Source organism: Opisthocomus hoazin, chromosome 22, assembly GCF_030867145.1.
Source record: "Opisthocomus hoazin isolate bOpiHoa1 chromosome 22, bOpiHoa1.hap1, whole genome shotgun sequence".
NCBI lineage: Eukaryota > Metazoa > Chordata > Aves > Opisthocomiformes > Opisthocomidae > Opisthocomus > Opisthocomus hoazin.
Window position 1 is genome coordinate 6,570,378 of NC_134435.1, and position 25,424 is coordinate 6,595,801.

Here is a 25,424-nt window from a genome sequence, read left to right on the forward strand (position 1 = left end):
GTTCTCGGCAGCGTCTCAGTCTCACATAGCTTTCATTTCAGGGGCTGGTGTCCTGAAAGCTTCTTGGAAACTGGTGCTGTCCCAGGGCTGACACGGAGATGATGTCAAACTGCACTCAGAAAAGACGCCTCAGCCCCGCATTATGTGCGTGACAACATTGTGTTGATTGAATAGGAGAAGGGACTGAGCCTTGGAAGGCTTTGCAGATGAGGGAGCTGGAGATGGCTGAAACTAATAATAATCTGCTATGGCTTCTCATCTATTTAAGCAGACTCTGAAGTCAACTCTTCAAAAGTTCAGTGCGCCTGCCTGTCTTTTGAACTCCTTCAAAGGGGCCCTTGTACTTTATCAGGGAAATGAAGAGGGAGATCCCTGTGTAATCTCCATCGTTACCTTTCATTTCTTGAGGTAATGATGCATAAAGTGTCCCCGGGAGGGACAGTACCTTTCCCCTCCCAACATAGCAGCTACGCCTTTGTGACAATAGATACTGCTACACAGCAGCTTCCCTTCTTCCTCAAAATACTGTTACAGCACAGTTGAAATAATTTACATACTGTTAACATCATTTTTCCAAGATAAAGCCGTATGTCCATGGAAAAGTCAAAACGCCCAATTTAGGGATGACATTAGTGTTTCTAACGCCATCGACAGCACACACAACATGAGAAACTCCTCCAGGACCGATGTGGGAAACACGGCTGCTTTCCTTCAAGTTTTTTTCTCTTATTTTTTCAGTTGTTCGTTAGTCCTGTGAAGCCAATCAGCCTTCTTTCTCCCCCCCATATTTGGCTGGGTAGTAATTCCAACAAAATTCTAGCGGTTGTATATTGATCCTGATAAAAGTACAGAGCTTCAGAAAAGTACATGGGTTGGATGAAGACACGCAGAACAATTTGCCACCAAATACTGCACATGAACACTAGCAGAGCATGTAAAAGGCTACAGGGCTTCAGAAGAATAACTAACTGGTTGCAGATTTAATGCTGGCTGTCGTACCACTGCTTTGTGGGTTTTATTAACGACTTACTAGACAAGAGGAGCCCTTATTCTGCTCCTCCAAGATCTGAGAAGACACGAGATAGATAGATGTGGTTTACATTTTCTAAAATTAGAAGTCATGATGTGGAACACAGAAATAGACATGAATGGAAGAAAAAAGCCAAAACACGTAATTTGAAAAACGTGTTAGAGCAATAGCTGCACAATATCTCGCTTTCCAAAAGGTTCAGAGGAAGAGGGTTACGGGTAGAGAGCCCTACGGGGCTATTTGCTCCCCTGGAAAGCAGAGTGTTCATTTTTAGTGCTCACAAAAACTGAGAAAACAATTACTTTTTCATGTATGGAAACTTTGATTCTTCAGAAGTCACAGAGAAATGTTGATAAAGAAATGCTGGGATGCAAAGATACCACGAACACGTGGAGTGGTGATTGCAGACAGGGCGATACCATGTTTCCCAACAGGGAGCTCTCTGGCGGCCTCACACCGAGATGGTGGCACAGCGCTGGCCTGACAACCCGCTGGCTATGGAACAACCGCGGCCTCAGTCGAGTGGCACTGAGCTTTCTTGGATTTCCAGCTCAAAGAGTCATAGAATCATAGGTTGGAAATCACATCTAAGATCATCAAGTCCAACCATCAACCCAACCCAACCACCGTGCCTACTAAACCACGTCCCAAAGTGCCAGGTCTGCACATTTTTTGGACACCTCCAGGGATGGGGACTCCACCACTGCACTGGGAAGCCTGTTCCAATGCCTGACCACTCTTTCAGTAAAGAAATTTTTCCTAATATCCAATTCGAACCTCCCCTGATGCAACTTGAGGCCATTGCCTCTCGTCCTGTTGCTAGTTACTTGGGAGAAGAGACCAACACCCGCCTCACTACAGCCTCCCTTCAGGTAGCTGTAGAGAGCTATAAGGTCCCCCCTCAGCCTCCTCCTCTCCACGCTAAACAGCCCCAGCTCCTTCAGCCGCTCCTCATCAGACTTGTTCTCCAGACCCCTCACCGGCCTCATTGCTCTTCTCTGGACACACTCCAGCCCCTCAACGTCCTTCTTGTAGTGAGGGGCCCAAAACTGAACACAGCACTTGAGGTGTGGCCTCACCAGTGCCGAGTACAGGGGCACAATCCCCTCCCTGCTCCTGCTGGCCTCACTACTCCTGATCCAAGCCAGGATGCCATTGGCCTTCCTGGGCACACTGCCGGCTCATGTTCAGCCGGCTGTTGACCAGCACCCCCAGATCCCTTTCCACCAGGCAGCTTTCCAGCCACTCCCCCCCAAGCCTGTAGCGTTGCGTGGGGTTGTTGTGACCCAAGTGCACGACCCGCATCGGAGTTTCAGATTGCCACTTCATCTGCCTCATCTCTGGGAATGGGAAGCAGCCCTGACCACCTCGGTGGGCTGACGTTACCGGCGCCGAGGAGCTTCGCTCCGCCCTGGAGCCTCCCACTCCATGAGGGGAAGGGCCAGGCCTGCGCCTGCCGCTCCCAGGCGGCCGGGAGGGAGCAGAGCTGCGGGAACTCAGACCCGCAACCTGCCCAGCACCACTGAGGAACGCAACAACGCGGTGCCACCTCCGCAGAGGGCACTGCCCGCTCCCACCGTCCGGAGCTCCGCTCGCCGCGCTCGAACGGCGCTGCCCTCCCGCCTCACCGCCGCCCGCCGCCCCGCGCCGCCCTGAGGAGAATTGGCGGGAACAGGGACCGCGCGCTCCTTCCCGCCGAGACGCGAGCGGCGCCCGCGAGCGGGCTCGAAAACTGACCCCTCCCGCCCACCGCCCCGCCCCGCCCACCGCCCCGCCCCGCCCACCGCCGGCCGCTTCTCAGCGCCCGGCCCCGCCCACCCCCCGGCATGGCCCCGCCCCCCGCGCCGTCACGCCGCCACCCGGAAGCTGTTGTCGCCAGCACTTCCGGTGGCGGCGAGGCGAGGGCTTCGGTGCTTCCGCGCCCCGACTCGTGCCCCGGGCCCGGCCTGGAAGCCGGCCCAGCATGCCGGGGCGGCCCGCCCGCTCCTCTCGGTGCGGCTGGCCCCTAGCTCCGGCGCTGCCTCCTCCGCGCCGCCGCGCCCCGGCCGGGACGTGACCGCAGCCGGCTGCCTGCCCGACCGCTCGTCCCCGGTGCTGCCCGGTGAGTGGCCCGGGCGCCATGGCCTTGCCTCGGGGTGGGGGGGGCACCTGGGAGGGGTCGAAGGGGGCCCGGCCGCTCCGCCGCTCCCCGGCCGCTGCGGAGGGGACGGGGCTCGTGTACCGGGCTTTGGCGTGCCCGGGATCAGCGAGTGCGTGGGGCCGGCCGTGGGCCGCGACCGAGCTCGGGGAGCGTTGTGTTTTGTCTCCTGCGGCCTCTCGAGTCCTCTCGGCCTCCCTCCTCCGGGGGCCGCCAGCGGCGTGGAGCGAGGAGCCCCGGAAGTCTGCTGGGCGAGAGGGTTGTGAGGCTGCCGTGGTTCTTCGTGGCTGTGCTGCCGCGGAGCCGGACGCCCGCTTGCTGGGCGCGGGGCCCGCTCTGCATCGCCAGAGCGGTCGGGAGGTTCCTGGGGAGCTGCAGCTCTGAATCAGAGAATCGTCAAGGTTGGGAAAGACCTCAGATCGTCAGTTCCAACAGTCAGCCCCATCCCCACCGTGCCTGCTAAACTGTGTCCCAGAGGCCTACGTCTACACGTTTTTTAACACCTCTGGGGATGGGGACTCCACCACTGCCCTGGGCAGCCTGTTCCAATGCCTGACCACACTTTCAGCAAAGAAATTTTTCCTGATATCCAATCTAAACCTCCCCTGACTCAACTTGAGGCCACTGCCTTTCGTCTTGTTGCTAGTTACTTGGGAGAAGAGACCAACACCCACCTCACTACAACCTTCTTTCAGGTAGTTGTAGAGAGTGATAAGGTCTTCCCTCAGTCTCCTCCAGACTAAACAGCCCCAGCTCTCTCAGCCGCTCCTCATAAGACTTGTTCTCCAGACCCCTCACCAGCCTTGTTGCCCTTCTCTGGACACCTCACTACAACCTCCTTTCAGAAAGTGCAGGCGAAGTGTCTGCCCTGAACCTATAGTATTGAGGTCACAGTGATAAAGGTGTTTCCTTAAAAGAATAGATCAATAGCTAACACGTAGTTATCTTGATTAATTAAAGCCAAACTTATGTGCCAATGATGCTGTCAGTGTACAAAGGTGATTAGGAGGGGTCTTTGTTGGGAGAAATGTTGTGTAACTTGGTGGAGGCATGACATAAAATATGTATTTTTAGCCATGGAGGCTCCATATGATGGCACTGAAGTAACTGTGGTCATGGAGGAAATAGAGGGCACTTACACTTACGCATCGCCAGTGCCATCGAAGAAGAAAAAGAAATACAAAATTACTGTCGATCATGGAGAAAAAGCCAAAAAGCCTAGGTAAGTTCTTTCTGTCTTCATTTGGTGCCTCTGTCGGGTATGGGAGCAGTTTTCTTTCTTTCTGATAAGAGTGAACTTTGCAGTACACTTGGACCAATTTGTAGTGTAAAATACCATGTATAAAACATTAGCTTGATGCTTTGGGCCTGCTCTGACGTACTTGCCTTTACGGGTGCTACTGTTGCCTGATCTAAAGTTTGTGTACCCCAGAATAGTTTGTGTTAGGCTCTTTCTCCTTACTTCAGAGGTTCTTCGCAGAATCTTTGTTTTCATTTGGTTAAAAACTGCATTTACAAGTAGAATTGAATGTAATGTGCTTGTCAGTTGACCTTGAGACAAACATAAACCTTGTGGATTTCCTTTTCCAAAGCAATTTATGTAGAATGAGGTTTTCGTTTCTGATTGTGTTTCAGATCTGCTTACCTCCTCTACTATTATGATATTTACTTGAAAGTACAGCAGGAGCTCCCCCACCTCCCTCAGTCCGAAATCAACAAGAAGATCAGTGAGAGCTGGAGGTTGCTCAGCGTGGCTGAGAAGAGCTATTACTTGGAGAAAGCCAAGCTAGAGAAAGAGGGATTGGACCCGGTAAGTCGTCTTTCTGACAGTTCTTTGCCATGTGAAGAGAGAGGCACTTAACTGCTTCCGCAGCACCGTGCATGGGAGGATCCCTTAGTGGCAGATTCCAGTTTGTACGTCTGCTCAGAGCAGCCTATAACAAAGCGGCGTGTGAGGCCGCTGCCTCTTGCTTTTGCCTTCTCTTCAGCCAAGGGATAGCATTTGGAAATTCAAGATGGATATGTCCAATACCCGCTGATGGGGATGGTAGTTATTTTTGTGTGATGTCATGAGGGTGATTGATGGTAAAGTGGAGGATAAAACCAGGGCTGAGAGGGATTCTGCAGGCTCTGTCATGTGAGGAAATTCCCAGCAAACTGCTTCAGAAACCATTTGAAGTTTAAGCACTAAAATAGCAGGACTGAGGACTGAATCTGTTCCTTTACTCATGTTCATTTATTCCATGCTCTGCTTTTGCCGACAGAACTCCACTCGAACTGCCGTAGTTCCAGACATTCCAGGTTTCCGTAAGATTCTTCCTCGCTCAGATTTTATAATTATTCCCAAAACCACTCTTCAAGAAGACAAGAGCAGGCAGTCGCTGGAACTGTGTGTGACACAGGGTCAGGCAGCATCCGAAGGGTTAACGGCTTCCACGAATATCACAAATGTCTCCTGTGATGCTGTGCAAAACATCCTTTCTGTGGACTCGAGCCACGTCGGCATGTCTGAGCAGTGCATTGCCATTGAAGGACTAGCGGAAGAGACGGCTTCCTTTGCTCAGCCAGATGCTGTGGAAGAAGTGGTTGCATCAGAGGTTCCCTCTCACTATGTTGGCCCCGTGACAGAGAAGGTGGCTGGAGATATCCTCTTGGATGAGGCTTCTTTGGAGATAGAAGGGCAACCGTATCAGGCAGCTCGGGTAGTTATTGAAGAGACTCTAGTTAGCGGCTCCACAGACATCTCCAGCGGGAGCAGCGCTGTGGCCCGTCCTCAGGTTTCAGACGGTGTGTCTGTGGTGACCGTGGTGACTGGGAGGGTGAGTTATTCTGGTGACACTCGGGCTCCAGCCAGAGTCTCACCTGAAATGGCCGAGTGCCGTTTAACGCATTTTACTTGAGGCCCTTGGTGGCTGCAGGAGATCCTGTATCGCCCAGCGTGCTGACGCTTATCAGCGAGGGAAACAGCGGCTTTCGTAACTCGGTGATTACAGCATCTCTGCTTGCAGATTGACTCTGCCGTATGCTGGTATCACTTGTGTCTTAAGATGACTGCTGGAGATTTTTAAAAATTATTTCTTGTAACAGTACTTGGGGTCGGTTCCACAGTTGGACTACGAGATTTTTGGGGAAAGAAAAAGTGTTACCTCTGTGCTCCTGATAGCTATTTTCTTGGCTGCAGAGAGGTAGAAGTGAGTGTTTTTAAGTTGAGGTGTTAGGGATCAGTTATAGAAAACCTTATTCTGTAAAGAAATAGATCTGCTGTTTTCAGTTTCAAGCTGTGGAGAGTTTGGTAGTTTCCAGAGGAGACCTGGTAAGGCTGTTTACTTTTGAAGTGATCGTTCTTCTTCCCTGCTTTCTGGTCTTATCAGTCCTGAATACATTTGTTGAAGGATAGTGCTCATGAGAGGGTGGGACAGATCACCATCTCTGTTGTTTTCTATATGTATTTTCCCTTTGGCTTCATTTTAGGATATTGAAGAGAGTAACTCCTCCACACCTGCTACACAGTTTATTATGTTACCTTTGCCAGCTCATTCTGTTGTGGAGAACCCAGCATCAATTAAATTGGTAAGAAATTCAGAGTTGTGTATGGTATTTTAAGGTGTGGATGTATTACCGTAGGTTTGTCTTAATGATGTCAGAGTAGGAAGGGTCTGATCGTCCAGTTCTTAAAGATAATCCAATTTGGAGTCATGATGTCAGTTGACACATTTCTTGCCCATGGTTTTATGCCTCGTGTACACCAGTGTGGGTCTCTGACTGCTTAGAGTGTCTTGTAGCAGGCTGTTTCTGCTGCCTGTTTCCTCAAGGAGTTCTTGGAGGCAGATGGAGCGGATAATGCTATTGCAACGACAGTTTCTGTGTTGCCCTTTTCAGGGTCTGTGTAGCCATCTACGTCTTCTACTTGGTGTTTATTTGTTTTCATAAAATGCTGGTGTCCATCCCTTTAAGGGCAAGAATCTGCTCTTGTGACAGGAAAATGTGAGCTCCCCAGTCTCCTGGGTGGCTGTTGCTTTGGCCGCATGACAGGAGAGGAGCAGTGACCTAAGGTTTTGGGAACCCATGTCAAAGGTTGCGTGGCCTGTTGCATGAGGAAGAATGGTATTATTTCTCTAATCTGTCCACTCCAACCACCTACATTTTTGTAGCCATTGTAGGACTTCATTGTACAGTCAGCACTGCAGCTCCTAGTGTTGTATAAGCTAGCATCAAATCATGTTTTCCAGGCCCTCTGTGCTTCCAGCTGGTGGAACACTGCAGATGTTTATAGTGGTGCATAGCGTGATATTCCCCCAGCTGTCTTAGGGAGAATGGAAATGCCTCAGGTTTTTGTTGCTGAGGAGAAGGGCGTAGCTTGAATTATTTCATTTATTTGACAGCAGCACTTGCATTTCTAGAAAAGAAAGTACCTAGCTGGGGACTTATGGCACAACAGCTCCCTCGGGACAGTTGAGTTCAGCATGTTGAGAAGTGCTGCGCTGGCAAAAACTCAGTGTGTTGTTGCTGTTGTCCTGGCAAAGACGACAGGTTCTGCTTCAGTTGTCTTCATAAACAGCGTAGTTTGCAGCATGTTACAGTAAAGCACCGGGGAGCGCTTGACCACTCCATACAACAACAAATTACTGGTGAAAACTGCCTGCGCATCGTGAGCGCTTGTCTTCAAGTCTCATCATCCCGTTGACAGGAGTCTGTTAATCACATTTTGCCTCACTGTGGACTGCTGTTTGAATCACTTTTATACCATCTTGTTATGACTTATTGATAAGAGAGTGGTTACATCTCTGGAAATGCAAGGTTAGCTTGTAGGCTATATGCGTTGCTCGTCTCTGCTCCGCAGTTTGATCTAAATGCTGGTAATACCGAAGGCTGTTGTACAGCCTGAGCATTTGGACTCGGAGCAGTTACGGTGCTGACCCACATCATCCAACCGTGTGCGGTGGTTGGTCAGTAAAAGGAGTTATAGTGGAGGGCTGGTGATTTGCCGAATAATGTTCGTAAAGTGCTTATGAGGAAAAGGGAGCGATGAGCACAGCTTTGTGTTTTTCAGCTCTGTAGAGGAATTCTTGACATCTCTCATTTCAGACAACCACCTACACTCGCAGGGGACGTGGCAATTGCACTAATCCTGGCTGTTCCTTCACTTATGTCACCAGGCATAAGCCACCAAAATGCCCGACATGTGGGAACTTCCTGGGAGGGAAATGGATCCCAAAGGTAAATCTGCCTTTCCTTCCCTGGTTTTGATACGAGAAGTGCTGGGTGTGTGGATGTCTGTGATATTTCTAGACCTGTAGATCTAGCACAGGAGGTCAGATATGCCAGAACTGATCCCTGCACTTATGTTCCAGTGCTTGTGCTGGAGCAAGTCACTGTTGCAGAGGACGCTCTGCCAAGGTGAGACGGACCCCGAATCACCACACCTTGGGTAAAGATGCCGCTTGTAGTGGTGTCAGAATAGATGGGGCTGCGTTTGGTAACTCTCTCTCACTGGGAGGACACGCATTCTTCTGGCCCTCTGCCTGCCTTATTGTTCCTGTGACCAGAAGGCATTGCCTGTTCTTCCTGCTACAGCCCTAGCTAAGCTCAGGAATTTGGTGAACCATTTGTTTTGTGGTAATGTATCGACATTTGAAGTTCTTCTATGAATTGAGGTTTTCTGCGGTCTTTCAGCATCGTTTTTTCGACAGAAAAGAGGAACAATTCTCAGCTATAGTAGGTGTATGATCCTTTGGGAGCTAGCAAATAAAGTTGATCTGGTAGAAGCTGAAGTGCTGCTGGGTGTTGTTGACTCATGGTCATGTGTCTCATTCATGATGTTCTGACCTTTGGCTGGAAGGAAATTCCCAGGTGTTAGTGGATTTGTGAAGTTTGTTTGATACCACATGATACCTACTCTGCTTAAGTTATTGGCTTCTCTGCTGGTTGTATACAGCAAAAAACACTTGCTCTGTAAACCTTGGCAATGTCATGGTAATTAGTCAGCTCTGAACAGATGTGCATTCATTAAATTTCTGTCTGAAACAAGGTTCCTCAGGCACAAGTTAAAGGATGTTCTCAGTGTGAAAATTTGCATTGGCAGTCAGTGGCTTTGTGTGGAGTTGTTCTAAAACTCCGTTGTTTTATGTCTAGAGCCATTATAGCATTTGGGGACAGGAACTTTTTTAGGCAGCTTACAAACTCTGTAGTGTCTGAGCTGATGACTGGGGTTCCTATGTGGTAGAATACAAATAGTGACGAAGGCTTCTTAGATTTTGTTCTGTAAACCTGCTGAAGTAGATGGATGGCCAACTGCAAAAACGTGTTTCTGCCTGAATACAGCGTGCCTGCTCCTGTTCAGTTCTACATTGATGAGAATGGAAAGGTTTTAGAGGGAGTTTTCTTTCTGGCTTTCAATTTTATTCTGTTCTTCTGGGAACATATTTGCGTAAACAGTTCCACTTGTTTTTGTGGTGTCATGCCTTGGGAAAAACATGCACCATCAGTTTTTTTAACGGGTAATAACATCAGTAGAACTGAAACTAAATATACGCATACCTTCCTGTTCCTTAGGAAGAAAAGGGACTAGGTTAGAAGATGTCTGTTTTTAAAACCTAGTCTGAGTATCAACTCTGTAGAGAGCTGAGAATTAATATGTTTATCTTGCCAGAGACTCTTGATTCCATTTCTGATATCTTTTTGCATGTTACCGATTCACTGTTCCATCGTGCCTTCGTTGACCCCTATACATGGCTTCTGTAGCCTGAGTCTTGAAGGTAACAGTTTTCTTAAAGTCGAAAAACCTTCCTGAGTAATCCTCTGTTTCTTGACTCACTCAAATGCATGCTTTTCTGAACCCATGTATCCAAAAGGTACAAATTCTCTATCCCTTTGGTTCCTCAATAATGTGGAAGAACAGACAGCAGCAGAGAGCTGAAGCTATGAAAGGGGAGTGTAGGAGGTGGGTCCTTGTTACAGAGGGTGGTGAGTGAGTTTGTGATGTTGATTCTAATGGTGATATTTGAGGGAGTTGAAGAAAGACTGATGCTTCAAAGTAAACAGTGTCTAAAATAATACATGGAGGGCCAGGGGGCTAGATAAAATGCTAACAGGGACTTTGCTGTCACAGGAGATGACGTCTTTCTGTTCCCGTACAGCTCACTGCTTAAACACTTAGGATTTTGCTGTTTTGATCCAGCATTAAATAGGCCATGGAAAACCTGGCATATGTGAAGGGAACTTGCTTATCTGTGAAAGCGTAAAGCTCTGAAATGTGGCGCTCTCTTTGTTTACAGGAAAAGCAACCAAAAAGCAAAACTGAGCCAAATTCAGGCACCTCTCTTAAAACTCCGGCAGCTAAAAGAGGTCAACAGTCAGGTTTCACAGAAGCAGCAGCTGTTAGCGAGAGTACCTCCAAGTCTGCCTTGGAAAGCTCTGAGGCTGTCAGCCAGCTGCTGAATGCTATGCCTGTCGGAGGGCAAATGCAGGAGACGGAGTGGGAGGAAGTGGTCATCTCTGAGGATCACATCCTTGCAAACAACGTGCTGGCTGAAGACAGAGGGAGGGCTGTTGGAGGGATCCTGGGTCAAGAGAGCCAACGGCAAGGAGACTCTTCTGTGGAGCAGGCAGAAAAAGATAGCATGGGGCTGGGGATGCCATGTGCTTCGAAGGTGCCAAGGCCAAATGCCTCTACAAAAAAGCTAATGGGGTGAGTCTGTTTTCCATATGTTATGGGAGCATATGATGTCTGTTTTATGCTGGTGGGACTAATCCAAGCAATTGAAGGCTGTTGGTAGGGCTTCCTGTAAGACCTGTTGTGTTTGTTTACTGTCTGTTTTCTGGCAGTTTATGATTGTTCCTTTGAGATTGATTTGTCCATCAGAGCTTTTTTTTTTTAAATTGATAACTAAAGTATAGTCACAGGGCAGATGTATCCTTAGCGCTCCTTTCTATTGCAATAGCTGTGATTACTGTGCTAATAAGGCACAGTTCAGGGAAGAGAAGAAAATTGATGCAGAGGGGAAAACCACGTATTTTTTTTTTCCAGTCTTAGCTCTTTCAGAATTAATGCTCCAGCTGCTAGACACAAAGGACAAGAAGTAAAGAGTAAACCAAGACCTAAGCCCTCCTTGCTGGCTGCAGCAAGACCCATGCGAGCCATTCTGCCTGCACCAGCCAGTGTGGGGAGAGAAGCCAGCGCTGAGCAGCCTAGCAACAGACAGGCCTTTGTGAATAACGGTAAAAGCAGTAATCTCTGGCATGCTTTGGGAGCGGTTGTCTTTCCTTACCATGTTGAAGTGGTCTCTATTAAATAATAAGACATGTCTGAAGGGTGATAGTAACCTACGCTAGGAAAAGACATTCTTTTTCTCTAACCGAGGGTGCAGGTAAATTGGCCATGAAACTCCTGCTTGGGTCATTTCAAGTTCAGAGGAAAAGTCTCACATGACTGTGGTGACATTTACCAGGGATATCAGAATGGAACAGGACCTGTTTTTTCATATCTAACCTGCTGCATCCTTTTCTTCCTTCAAGACAAGCATTCCCCCGTGAGAACATCAGGCTTGAAGCCCAGTACGTTGAAACAGTTGGGCCAGCCGGTTCTGCCGCCACCAAGTGCCGAGGAGCGAAAGGTACTTATGGTTTGTTCTTCAGATGCGTATTGTTTTCCTGTGTTTTTTTTTCCCCAGATGAGGGATATGACCCGAGTGGTGAGAAATAGAACATAAAAATGTAGCAGCCATAGGATGATGAGGTCTGTGACTGACAGTTTTTATGAGATGACTCGGAAGCAGCATGAATGCTAGATGGCTGAGTACAGGATCTGAACTGAGAGATGCTGTTGGACAATGCTTCAGTTGGCTGCTTTGAGAACCTCCCAGCTACTCCCAGAAGATATTCTGAGGATCTGCTAGTGCTTTGATAATCTGATGGGCAGTACGAAGTACTGAGTCTTTCACCTATGAAATATGACTGAGTGTGCCAAAATGCCTTAGTATGCAAAGCAGTGTGTTGTAGTCCTCTGATATGAAATGAATGTTAATGGATTTCCCAGGGATAAAAAATGCTAATAGTTATTGTTTGTAGGATGTATGTATTCAGTAGTAGGTATCTCATGGGTGTTGTTTTCTCTGCTTTCAATCTTTAGCTCCACAGTGCTTTGACCAGCAGGGCATCTCAGGTTAAAGTAGTGGAGGTCAAACCAGACATATTCCCTTCCTACAAGTACAGCTGCACCGTAACTTTGGTGAGAATTTTTCAGATGGTCTGACTTATGCCTGGGGGAGTGTCATCTCTGGGATGAGAACGTTCTGTGACTTCTGTTTTCCTGACTTGCAGAAATGTATCTCATATTTAATGTGAGACAATCTGTGTGACATCTGTTGACCTAAGCCAGGGTGACTGTACTCTGTTGCAGTCGTGTTTGGGATCTTGTTAAGAACTGGATTTTTCTTCATCCCCATCCATTCCTTGAGTTCTGTTGAAACAGAACAGTTCTGTTGAAACTGGGAGGGTCAGTGGTTTCTGAATGAGTTCAGTGTGTGAGTGTTTGTGGTCTCTGGAACTGGTGCCGAAATGTTTGAGTGCCAGTTAAAATATTCTGTGCAAGGTGACAGGGCCTGCTATTTGACCTTTAAATGGGGTGTTACAAAGTGGTGAAAAAAGCATATGATATTCAAGCAGACTTTTCTAGAAAATTTTGTTGGCATCTAAAATTCAAGGTCAGCAAATATCTTCTTTGTGTCGTTCAGGATTTGGGATTGGCAACGTCACGTGGCAGAGGGAAATGCAAGAACCCCTCTTGTAGTTACATGTATACAAACAGGCACAAGCCCCGAGTCTGTCCAAGCTGCGGATACAATCTTGCCAAAGACAGAGCTGAGAAGACAGCAAAATCGCTGGTAAGGTTCAGGATAGTTTGTCCTATCGAATGGCTGTTGCGGGGTGCGTAGGGAAGTTCCTTAGTTTGCACGCGCCCATGGGAACGTGATAATTTTTTTTTCATTATGGTAATTTTTTCTAACAGAATAATGTCCTATTAAAATTACTTGTGATGGTGCTTGTACTGTTCAGCTCCTGCAACAGTGGTGCTTCAGGCTGAGTGTGAGACTGAGTGCACTCAGTTCTACTACCACTGGATGTCTCTGTGGCTTAAAAATGCTGACGGTGTGTCGGTATGTGCTGGGGAAGTCACCTCTGGAGTCACATTTGTTGTGTCAGCTTTGTTGAGCTTCGGACTTCATCAAGAAAGTCCCAGTTATGCTCTGCTTTATGGCCACTTTGTGACTAATATCAGTTGAGTTGGTACATCTTGTATTAGAGCTTCCTATTTTTAGGGGTTTGTAGTGCAACTTTACTTCCAGCCTGAATTTATTTCTGGCCATAGTATTTTTTTCTGTTGTAAAAAGATATTTTTCAGTTCTCTGCTGTTCACAGTGATGTAAATGATGAATTCTGGGTTTTGTTTGTTTGGAATTTTTTTGCATTTGAAGTTTCAAAGGTTAGCTTTTCTCATACAGAATTGTTTTCTTTTTGAACAAAAAATAAAGGAGCTGTCCTGTTCTTAGCTGAAATACTCACTCAGCATGTAGACAGATTACATTTTAGTCTGTGTGGTAATAGGACTCTTCCACTTGCCTTTTTTATTTTGAAGAACATAACTTTGTGTGGTGTGTTTTTTTAAAAAAAACAAACTGAAGTGGCCTGTGTGAAACTCGTACATAAGCAGCTATGTAGGGAACAGCAGTGCGCTTAGCTCAGCTTGTGTTTTGAGAGGCATGTGGCGTGTCTCTTCCTCATTTAGTTTTTTCTTATTTTCTGGTTCTAGATATGTTTGACATTGCTCTCACACAGTTCATTGGCGTCTCTGCACTTTTGATCTGGTCATTTATCTCATTGCTTATTTCAACTAGGCAGGTTGAAATGCTGACATAATAATTTAAGCAATTAAACAGATTAACCTGTTTGTGTTCTCGCTGTTCTGAGCCACCTAGAGTTTCATTCTCCTGTGCTCGTGCATTTTGTCTTCGTAGTGTATGTGTGTTGGGGGGTGTGTGTCTAAGGACTGCAGCTGATCAGTTGTAATTGATGAGTGCATTCCGTACATCACAGCCCCCAGTTCTCATTTAGTGCGTGTCTCCTCTAGCTCCTGGAGAGGTGTGCAGACTGCCGTGGCTGGCTGAGCGTGTTATACAGGAGAATGTGCTTGATACGGAGAAGGACAGTGACGATTGCCAGGATTGTCAAAGTGTTTATATACCTGTTGGTGGCTGTCCCTCTTGATCCTCCATCTCTGCACTAACACTGCAGTTCAGTGGCAAATCTGTGATGGTCTAGCAGTATTACAGGAGTTCCTGAAAGGCTGGCCTGTAATACAGTATTTTTGGTGAAGTGACTTAGACTTGAAGCTGCTGTCTGGGGTCAGTGATTGAGCAGTAGAATAGAAGTTAAGTCTACTGGGCACAAAGTTTACTGTGTTTCTGCTACCTTTTGTGACTTCTTTGGGCTTCTTAATATTTCATCCCCATGCTTTCATAGTTGCAAATGTGAGTGTTTGATTCACTTTCTAGGAGGTCAGTCCAGGTCAGTCTGATGTGCTGAACACCAGCGAGCCCCTCACCCCGTTCCAGAAAGAGATCCAGCGTCAATCCACCCTGCAGTTGCTGCGCAAGGTAATGCAGATCCCGGAGAACGAATCGGAGCTGGCTGAGGTTTTCACGCTCATCCATGAACTCAACAGTTCGCGGCTCATCCTGTCCAACGTGAGTGAGGAGACAGTCACCATAGAGCAGACCTCCTGGTCAAACTACTATGAGTCTCCATCTGCGCAGTGCCTCCTCTGTAACAGCCCATTGTTCAAAGGGGGACAGAAGTAAGATTCTGTTTTAGACTTGTGACTCTTTCAACCTCGTGCTGATGTTCTGTGTTACAAGCGTGCCTGAAGTAATATTTGCTTTAGCCCCTGGTACTGAAGCTGGTGTAAGTTACACTGGATAAGCTACATGTATGTGGACAGGGTTTAGCTCGTTAGTGATAAGCTGTTTCTGTTTCTCCTGTGCAGTGCAGTTTGTCATAGTTAGCATTTCTGTACAGCAGGAGAGCTTGATCAAAGAGTGACTGCTAAGTCTGGATGTAATTTTATTTTCTTGAAACAGAATCTTTTCATCAGTCATCCCCTCTTTGTTTCCCAGTCCGATGTTCTGAGGCTGACAGAGGCAAACGTGGGATTATAGATGTGCATTATGTGATTTCCCTTTCCTCTCTCTTCCTGATCAGAATATTTCCTGTGTGGATCCTTTTGCTTATGATGTTTTTGTTCTTTTCATGGCTTAGCACGGGCTTGAGTGAATCCTTTTTATGGAACAAATATCCAAATTGAAACTGAAGGACTTTCAGAAATTACCAGTGTATAGGCTAGATTACCTTCACTAGATTTGTCTTAAAGCTTGTAGGATATTTCCTCACTGAGTCTGCCAGACATCCTCCTGTTGCCGAAAGCTTGACCTGAAATGTTTCCCACAGCAAAATCATAGAATCATGGGTTGGAAAAGACCTCTCAGATCATCAAGTCCAGCTGTCACCCCAACACCACCATGCCTGCTAAACCATGTCCCAAAGTGCCACATCTACACGTTTTTGAACCCCTCCAGGGACGGGGACTCCACCACTGCCCTGGGCAGCCTGTTCCAATGCCTGACCACTCTTTCAGTAAAGAAATTTTTCCTAATATCCAATCCAAACCTCCCCTGATGCAACTTGAGGCCATTGCCTCTCGTCCTATCACTAGTTACTTGGGAGAAGAGACCAACACCCGCCTCACTACAACCTCCCTTCAGGTAGTTGTAGAGAGCTATAAGGTCCCCCCTCAGCCTCCTCTTCTGCAGAGTGAACAACCCCAGTTCTCTGAGCTGCTCCTCGTAAGACTTGTTCTCCAGACCCCTCACCAGTGTTGTTGCCCTTCTCTGGACACGCTCCAGCCCCTCAACGTCCTTCTTGTAGTGAGGGGCCCAAAGCTGAACACAGCACTCGAGGTGCTGCCTCACCAGTGCCAAGTACAGGAGCACGATCCCCTCCCTGCTCCTGCTGGCCTCACTACTCCTGATCCAAGCCAGGATGCCGTTGGCCTTCCTGGGCACACTGCTGGCTCATGTTCAGCCGGCTGTTGACCAGCACCCCCAGATTCTTTTCCACCAGGCAGCTTTCCAGCCACTCCTCCCCAAGGCTGTAGCGTTGCGTGGGGTTGTTGTGACCCAAGTGCAGGACCCAGCACTTGGCCTTGTTGAACCTCATACAGTTGGCCTCGGCCCATCGATCCAGTCTGTCCAGATCCTTCTGCAGAGCCTTCCTACCCTCAAGCAGATCCACACTCCCACCCAGTTTGATGTCGTCTGCAGACTTGCTGAGGGAGCACTCAATCCCTTCATCGAGATCATTGATAAAGATGTTAAACAATACCAGACCCAAAACCGAGCCCTGGGGAACACCACTCGTGACCGGCCACCAGCTGGATTTAACTCCATTCACCACCACACTGTGGACTTGGCCATCCAGCCAGTTCTTGATCCAGTGAAGAGTACACCCATCCAAACCACGGGCAGCTGGCTTCTCCAGGAGGGTGCTGTGAGGAGCAGTGTCAGAGGCCTAACTAAAGTCCAGGTAGATGAGATCCACAGCCTTTCCTTCATCCACTAGGCAGGTCACCTGGTCGTAGAAGGAGATGAGGTTGGTCAAGCAGGACCTTCCTTTTATGAACCCATGCTGGCTGGGCCTGATCCCCTGGCTGTCCTTCACGTGCCCAGAGAGCGCACTCAAGATGAGCCGCTCCATAATCTTCCCTGGCACTGAGGTCAGGCTGAGAGGCCCGTAGTTCCTGAGATCCTCCTTCCGGCCCTTCTTGTAGATGGGTGTTAAATTGGTGATCCTCCAGCCATCTGGGGCCTCCTGTTAGCCAGGAAATGTCGGGTAGTTTGCTGTTGTGTTTCTTTCCTCAACCGAAAAGATTTTCTTGATACCAATTAAGGATGTTTGCTTTGGTCAGGCCAGTGCTAACAGATTTTTCCAGCAGAGATACTTTTTAGACTCAGTAATTTTTGCAGAACAGTGCTGTCTTGCTCCCTGTCCCTCACCTTGTGACTTACCAACCTGTGCATTGTAAATCCTTGCTTCTGTGCTGCTCTGCTTTGCAGTACTCCGCGTGTGGGACTCTCACATCTGCCGTGTGTAGGCTCTAATTAAACCCCTGCCAGTGGGAGGGAGGTAGCTTTGGGCTTTGTCCACCTGAGAAAACAGGAATCAGCTGTATTTCTGCCACAAGAGCACAACTGGCATTTTCCTGTCTGAACTTTCTCTTTGGCAGCCGTACTGAAGAGGAGCAGCCCTTTCTGAATCTCTGTGTGTGCGGGGACAGGCTGGCAGGTAGAATCTGTTACGAGTCACCATTTGTCGTTCCACAGCTATAAGGCTGACGCTTCTCCCAGGGCAGCTGGGGCTGTGGATTTTCTCCACCTCTCAAATAGTATGTGCCCAACGTATGGAGCTGGAGAGATGCTGTAGTGCTGTTAAAAGAATGTGAGCAGTGACCCGACTCTGCCAAGGGAATTAATTTTAAATTGTAACATTTTTTTTTTTCCTGGTGTGAAATGATGTGAACTGGCTTAGCCTGACATACTAATGAATTCATCTCAACTAGGACATTTGAAGTTACTGCAGGACTGGACTGAAAAAACCTGTTGGCTTGACTCTCCGAGTTGTCTTTTGTTGTCTGTTGCAGTTCCCTTGCTGGTCCTCAGGAGTGCTGGCTGCTGACAGCCAATAGATTACAGGTGGTTACAGCTCAGGTCAAAGTGTGCTTGAACCTCCAGTGTCTGGCCCTCCATAGCTTCACTGACATTTACACAGGTAGGAAAAATATAAGCGTGCCAACTTACAGCATGACTACAGTCTGAACCCTTCAGAAGCCTTGGGACTGTATCGGGGCATTGTCGTTGCACAGAAAAGCCTATTCCCTGCCCCAGTGTGTTAAACTTGAATTGTTTTTGACTTGTGCTATTTTTCTGCAAGTAAATCTGTGTTGACGTCTGAATGCTTTCATGCGGAAAGCCGTGCCTTGCTTTACCGCTGTAGGTCTCCTCTGTGTAAGTGGTAAATGCTGAGTTGTGCAAGGCAACCCCTCAGATCATAGTCAAAGACATCTCAGCACAGCGCTGTTTCTCAGTGTTGACTCATGAGGCTCGAGTGGCAGTCACTGTGGTCCTCCTGCAAGGCAGCATGGAGCTGAGGAGGTGGATTGGCTTCTGTTCCTTGTAGCTTTTTGAATTTAAAGAGAAGTCTGTGAAAGGGGCTAATCTTGCTAATGTGCAGAGGGAACAGTCCCAGAAGCACTATCCAGCTGTATCCATTACCCTCTGAACCGTACTCATATGAGTATGCTGCGTATCAGTAAGGAATTTATTTCTTTGCGAGGAAGATCTGGAGCCTTACAGACAATAACTGTCTTGTTTTAACTGCAGGCCTTTTCAATGTGGGTAACAAGCTGCTAGTGAGCTTGGATCTTCTGTTTGCAATCCGAAACCACATTAAACTTGGAGAGGATCCCAGAGTGGCTGTTGGCAATATCCTTGACTCGGTTCAGGAGCAAACTGGTGGGTTTTCTTTCTTGTGTTTTACTGTAACACATACACCAAACTGTGACCTGCTGATGATTGTTAGGCTATAAAAAGGCAAAACTAACCTCTTCTGGTGTGGTATGTTTCTGTTAAATCACTTCCTAAACCCAGCAGTGCCTCTGTGACCGGTTATTTGTAGCGTGTCTCTGGAGGACAGGTTTGTTTTCCTTCTACGTAGGGGAGTTGTGCTACCTCTCCACTGACTTTAGGGAGTGAAAGCTGTAATGGTGGCCTGTTGTCTTTTCAGAAAAAAGCCTGAGCCCTGATGAGCAAGTTCAGCTCCAGGAACTGCTGTGCAATGGCTACTGGGCCTTTGAGTGCTTAACGGTCCGGGATTACAATGATATGATCTGTGGAATCTGTGGCATAACCCCCAAGGTGGAAATAGCCCAGAGGAATGTGGAAAATGTCCTGGCACTGAAAAATATAGAGGTAGGCTTTTCACAAACTTCACATCCTGTTTGCGTTCACAGCAGATCACAGTGACTTTTGCTGACTCTGGTCTTCGTGATGCATGATAATTACACGAGACTTGTGAGCAGTTTTCTGCTGGTGCCTGCACTTCCTTTTAGAGGTATTGATGTATGGTTTGAGGAAAACAAGATCCTCTCTCTGTGGACCGCAGCTTTTGTCCAGCAGCCTCTGACGGTAGGGACCTTGGGTGAAAGTTGCTGAACTGGGCCTTCTTCCTTTGACATGAAAGCGTTCTTCTTCTTCCCCAACAGCAGTTTCCTTGAGGTGCTGCCTTCTCTAATAGGAAAAAAAGCCCTACTAGTAGTATGTAGCATGTCTGGCTTTCATGTCAAACTGTTTCAACTCTCACCCAGCCAAAAGCAATTGTGGGGACCTCTAGGAGCCCGAAGTCATCTTGTTACATTTGGGCTGAGCACTCTCCTGGGTAGTCCTCATGCCTGGAGTGGGGCTGACACAAAACTGTCGATTGGACTGTGGTTAGTTGTGTTTGACCAGTATGTTTCTCACTCTTTCTAGTTTACTTGGCCAGAATTCTTGCCATCCAGTGAAGTGAATGTAGAAGACTTCTGGTCCACAATGGAGACAGAGGTGATTGAGCAGATGGCTTTTCCTTCTAGCATCCCCATCACAAAGTTTGATGCCTCTATTGTTGCTCCTTTCTTCCCTCCACTGATGAGAGGAGTGATGGTGATCAATACCGAGAAGGACAAGAAGCTGGATGCACAGCCAGTGCCAGGTAACTGCTGAGGTTGTGCCTGTTAAGGGAGTGCTTTGTGTGACAGTGACTCCAGTCTTTTGGTGATGTTAGGAGTTGAGAACTGGTGATTTCATGACTCTTTAAATGCTGTGTCTGCTGAGAGAAGGCAAGAAGGCTGGGGTGAGTTCAGCTCTTCCCAAAGTGCTTAGCAGCTTGAGCTCTGGCCTGCCCAGTGAAGCTTGAATGCACTGGTGTGCCCTGGTGCATTTGAGACAAGGGGGACATGAGAGCATTGCACCCCAAATGAGATATGGTCTGATTGCAGAGGGATGCGTGCAGAACCTGAATGCCAGTCAGTATTTAATTTGTGTTAAACTGATACTTGGACTGTGAAAGCTGCGGGTGGTGCTTGGTATCTCAGTAAAGGATGAGGAAGTTTTTACAGAGCTTGGAAAAAGACTAGGAGATGGATGTGTTAGTCCTGATCGGTGTTGTCAACATTCAGTGTATCCAGGGCATTGGCTGCTGGTAAGAAGAAACCATGAGATGGTTAAAGTCAGATGTGTGAGAGCTAAATTTAGTTAGCACCTGATTCTCTTAACAGTTAGGTATTAGGTTTCAGAAGAAAAACTGGCTTTGCAAGCTTAAGGAGTGTATGAGTTGGCTTTACAGAGATGGCTGCAGCTGTTTTACAGAGTTGAGCTGCAGAAGGGCTACATGGCCTTTCGTGGAAGTGGAACTCCAGAGAAAGAACCAGGGAGGAGATGCAACGGGTAAGCCTGGAGCTCCTCAGTCTGAAGGCTGCAGTCATGTTTGTCTGTGCTCTTCTGTCACTTGTTTATCCTCACATCAGTCCAACCAGTCATTTAAAGGTTACAAATGATAGGACAGACAAGTGCTCATGGAGTCTGCAGCTCTGCTGGGCTCAGTCTGGTGACCTCGCTATGGAAGGGTTCGAGAGAAGTGTGGGCTGTGACGCTCTTGGGACATAGGCCTATTCACGGCTTTCTCTTGCTGGCAGTTGGTTGCGCAGTCTCTGCTGCTGTAGCCTTCAGAAACAGTTATTTTGGTGACTTCCTTTCCTGAGAATGAGTGCTGAGACTTGCTTCCTGCCTTTGCAGGTAATGGGAGTGCCTTGGTGAGGCTCCTCCAGGAAGAAAACTTCAGGCTTGAGTTGATAAGCTCTTACAGTGAGGAAGAGCTGCAGAGCTTTCTGACACGGTGTGGCATCCCCTGGGAAGCTTCACATACAAAGGTAATGGCTTGTTTGCCCACAGACAAACCTGCAGAGGTGGAACTGTTCTTTGCTGTCTTTCCCTCATTCACACTTGCCATTCTAGATAATTAACTTCTCATCTGACTGTACTAAGGGCCTGGGGTGGGGTGGAGATGAGTGCCTGTAGACTGTAGGATAACTTGCACATGGTGAAATAAATTGAACCTTTGTGGGCTAGAAGAAAGGAAGCCTGTAATTACCTTGTCACGGGCTCAGCATCCTGTAATTGCTTGTCATCCTCAGGATGCCAAGTGTGGGATTAGGAAGTTATTGGGTGAAGTGCAAATTAGGATTTAGAAGACTTTGCCTGCAGCCTTCTCACTCTCTGGAGGAGTCCGTTAATTCAGACTTTCTCTGGGGCCTGGCTTTTCTAGGACCAGCTCTGCTATTCCCTCCTGGATCTCTATGAGTTTGTACAGAATGGGACAAGCATCATGCAAGCCTCTGCTCATCACACAGGAGGGAAGATCTACAAAGTGTGTCCACATCAGGTAAGCAAAGCTGGAGTCAGCACTGTTTTTTTTCTTACCTTGCTGTTCACTATTATCTGACTTACCCGTGTGGAACTCCCTCGTTAAGTAGAAGCAGTGGAGTGGGCCTCTGAGCCTTGGGAATGAAACGTGCTGCCTCGGGGGCTTGGAGTACGAGCAGTCCTGCAGGAGATTTCAGGGTCAGCTAGTGATCTGAAACCTGGTTTTGATGTTGCTGCTGAGGTGGAGCTGAAAATCACCTTTTCCTGAACAAGATAAAGTGAATGTGTGTGAGGAGGAACCAGAATGTCTTTAAGAGAAAGCAACTGTCTGGTTACTGTATTGTCTGGAATACCTGAAAGGCAGCTTAGTTTTTTAAAGACTATATTTTTCTCCAAAAGTTTTTGGTTTTATTGTGCTGTTTGATGTTAATCCTTTTCTTTCCAGGTTGTGTGCGGCTCAAAGTACATAGTAAGAGGAGAAAACGCTCGGGATCACGTGGACTTGTTGGTTTCCTCACGTTACTGGCCTCCAGTGTATGTTGTTGATACAGCCTCTTCAGTGGCACTGTGTGCAGACGTCTGCTGTCCTGGCCTGACTTCCCAGATGTGGGGGAAAAACCAGGGCTGCTTCTCTGACCCCATGGAGCCTCCAACGGTTAGTTACATCCAGCTTTGCGCTCTGCTGTGCCAGTCCAAGAGGGAGAGGTTTCAAGTGAGATTTAAAATAAAAAAAAGATTTTTAAAAAGTGTGTAACCTGCATTGTGCCTCAAGATAACTTGACCTGAGAAGTTTCTCCTAACTCAACTTTGCCAGCTCATAGCACCTGAGAGTAGCAGAAGGCATTACGTGCTGCTTGGGGCATTGTGTTAGGTTCATGCTTCTTAATAGGAAGTGCATTGTAAGAATTCAAATCATGAACTTTGGAGCATGTCGTTCATTTTGACACAGCAACCTGCTTCTCCTAAACTACTGCTATTACTTGAGAAGTGACAGAGGAAGAGGGTTGCTGGTGCCTTGGGATTATCTCTGAGGGCACACGAGTGAGGAAGTAGTGTACAGAACCACCTTTGTGGCATGTAGGGGAAGCCTGAATCAGTTAGCCCTCCCTCTGTCCTGGGTCATAGTGCTGGCTGGAGTTCAGCAGAATGGTGTTTTTGTCTTGTTCTTCTTGGCTGTGGGGAAGTTGCATCTTGCTCTACCTGGTGTGTGTGTCTCTCTGTCCCAGTATGTGTCCTGCCCTGAACTGCTAGACCAGCACTACAGCGTAGACGTGACCGTGGCTGAGCACTCTGTTCAGCACCCCATCACCAAGTCGTCGGCGCGCCGAATCGTTCACATGGGTTCGGAGCAGAACAGCCACCGAGATCCAACGGCTCAGCATCACTGCATCTCCCTGTGCCGAGAGCTGGAGCCTTACAGCGCCGTCATCGCTGCTATCAGCGACAGCAAAACTAGCAACATCCGCCAAAGGCCCATCACCTTCGAGAACGCCACGCACTATTACCTCTACAACCGCCTCATGGACTTCCTCACCAGCAGGGAGATCGTGAATCGGCAGATCCAGGAGATCGTACAGAGCTGCCAGCCCGGGGAGGTGGTAATTCGCGATGCTCTGTACCGGCTCGGGGTGGCCCAGATTAAAACAGAAACGGAAGAGGATGAAGAGGGAAAACAGGAGGATTACAGAGGTTGCTGAGTAACGAAACAGCCTCTTGGTTTCTCTCTCTGGGCGTGTGTATGGGTGGGCTGGGCCATCTTCTGCAAGGTTTGGGCAGCTGTCTGGCTTGAGAGTTTATTTTTACAGGTTGGAGATGTGATGCTGGTGGCTTTGACTGCTGTTAATGACCAAAGAGCTGCGTGCTTCCGTAGTGTCATGATAGCTGCTGCGAGCGTGGGTCTGTCACCCCCCTTGCTGGAGGCTGCAAATGCCTCCCGAGGTGTGCGATGGACCCGCTGTTCACTGGTGTGAAATGTTGCCCTCCCAGCAGCTGGCGAGGGGAGAAGGGAGAGACATTTCTGGTGTCATCTGTGGTCGAGCACACAGGTTTTTTAATTCTGAATCTTGCTTGCTGGCTTCTTTGTGCATATTGGTGGCAGGGCTGGGGGTGTGGGAGCAGGCATGAAAGGCAGACAGCTTAAGAGGATTTCCCCCAAAACGTTCCGAATAGATTAGTTTAGGACACTGACTCCTGGCTGGAAACCTTGCAGAGCTTTCATACACATTGGCTGCAAGGAGTCTAGCTGAGGAGGAGGAGAAGCCATGCAGCTTTAACATGCTGTATCTGGGGAGCCTCCCTGGAGGCTGCAACCGTGGGCCCAGGATCGTGCATGCTTCAGCTGCAGAAAGTTTCTAGAATTGTTTGTCTCCCTTCACGTGAGCACTAATAATTTAGAAGCTGAAACATACAGTGAGTGAAGAGTGTTCTGCGTGTTAAGAATTGACCGGGCGAGCCCAGGGGAACCGAGCTTGTTGGAGGGCTGTGCGAGCGCTGTGTAAGGCGATGGCTGTGGGAAGGGGAAGGACACTCAGAATTTCTGTGCTGTCCTCCTGGACGCTGTTTTCTGGGGTTTTTTTTACCGGTTTCCTTCTGTTCAAGGATTTGAGTTTCTGGTCTACTCTCCTTAGAACAGAATCACAAAGACACTCTGTGGGATCAAGGAGAAACGATGAATGCAGCGTCACCGAGCGAGCAGGGTTCGGTGTGCCTCACTCAGTGGGGGCACTGGGAGAGCTGCATCCACGCGTGCCAGCTCAGCACGCTGTCAGGTGTCGTATTTGCCCTGCCCGTGTCCACACAGCGCTGCGTGGGTGAGGGGGGTCTCCTGCTGCCCAGATTGCTTTATCAGCTCCTTCGGAGGAGTCGGGCTGAGGCCTCTGCACCTACAGCCTGTCTGAAGAGCACCTTGGGCTGCGGCTGGAAAGCTGTGTGCGCTGTCTGCTGCCAGCTCCCTTTTGCCGTTGCTGGCAAAGACGGTGAAGGTGGATCCGCAGAGGAGTGGGATGCTAGACTGCAAAGTTGCCAGCCAGGGAGTTTATTTTGTCGGAGTGAGCAGTGGGGAAGATTCAGAGGCTTGCGGTGTGGTTTGAAAACTCCCTTCTGTGAAGGGGAGCCTATGAGTACCGTACTGTTAAAGTAAGTGTATTAAGTCTGAGCAAATGCAGGAATTATGGCTTGGGGTTTTTCTGTTAAGAACATTAACTTATTATAAGAGACATTAGTGACTTTTTTCAGTCAGTGATAAAAGTTTAATAAATGATCTCCAGTTTTGGGGGTGAAACTGTGCCCCAGTGACCTTTTTTTTTTTTGTGTGTGTGTACAAGACCTGGAGGCCTGCATTGGTAAAAGGCAAAAACACTGTGTGCACCTGCACCCCGATTCCCGTCTGCACTGGGGGGAGAGCCTGGGATTCTCAGAAGTAAGGTGTTCTGAGAGGAGCAGCTCACAAAAGTGCTCAGGCCACCTCACCAGGGTGTCAAAAATCAGCATGCTAAATATAACTGTTATTATAACTATAATAACCACTTAATGGTGGGGAGAAAGTAGCATCTGCAGATGGCAACCTGCTTTTGTTCTGCATTTCCCTGCACAGGGCAGCTCCTGAGGTGACCTTTACAGGAGAGAGTCTGCAGCAGGTGACAGTGATGTCTCTCCAGGATGTGTTTAACAGCTGGGGCTGGAGCTCTGCTGCATC

At 48.1% G+C, this 25,424-nt stretch overlaps 1 protein-coding gene across 2 annotated transcripts; it reads left to right on the top strand.

Annotated features, from left to right (window-relative positions):
• Positions 1-2,927: 2,927 nt before the first annotated feature.
• On the top strand, positions 2,928-25,034 carry HMGXB3 (HMG-box containing 3). 2 transcript variants are annotated; one of them, XM_075441621.1, is made up of 20 exons: positions 2,928-3,131; positions 4,242-4,389; positions 4,803-4,977; positions 5,432-5,986; positions 6,639-6,737; positions 8,253-8,384; positions 10,442-10,854; positions 11,194-11,384; positions 11,682-11,779; positions 12,295-12,393; positions 12,899-13,048; positions 14,717-15,018; positions 17,917-18,044; positions 18,656-18,787; positions 19,059-19,243; positions 19,802-20,021; positions 21,104-21,237; positions 21,633-21,749; positions 22,176-22,385; positions 22,957-25,034. In XM_075441621.1, exons 2-20 carry the CDS (start codon positions 4,244-4,246, stop codon positions 23,425-23,427), a joined length of 3,957 nt encoding a protein of 1,318 aa, XP_075297736.1. In that variant the 5' UTR covers positions 2,928-3,131; positions 4,242-4,243; the 3' UTR covers positions 23,428-25,034. The 2 variants fall into 2 exon arrangements, with proteins under 2 accessions (XP_075297736.1, XP_075297735.1); XM_075441620.1 differs by having other exon boundaries at positions 3,052-3,131; positions 5,432-5,800.
• The last annotated feature ends 390 nt before the right edge of the window (positions 25,035-25,424 follow it).

Bases quoted from the DNA above. Each gene is read 5' to 3' on its own strand.
- HMGXB3 (XM_075441621.1), top strand. From the start codon at position 4,244: ATGGAGGCTCCATATGATGGCACTGAAGTAACTGTGGTCATGGAGGAA. The intron at 4,390-4,802 runs GTAAGTTCTTTC...ATTGTGTTTCAG, and splicing joins GAAAAAGCCAAAAAGCCTAG to ATCTGCTTACCTCCTCTACT. The intron at 22,386-22,956 runs GTTAGTTACATC...TCTCTGTCCCAG, and splicing joins ACCCCATGGAGCCTCCAACG to TATGTGTCCTGCCCTGAACT.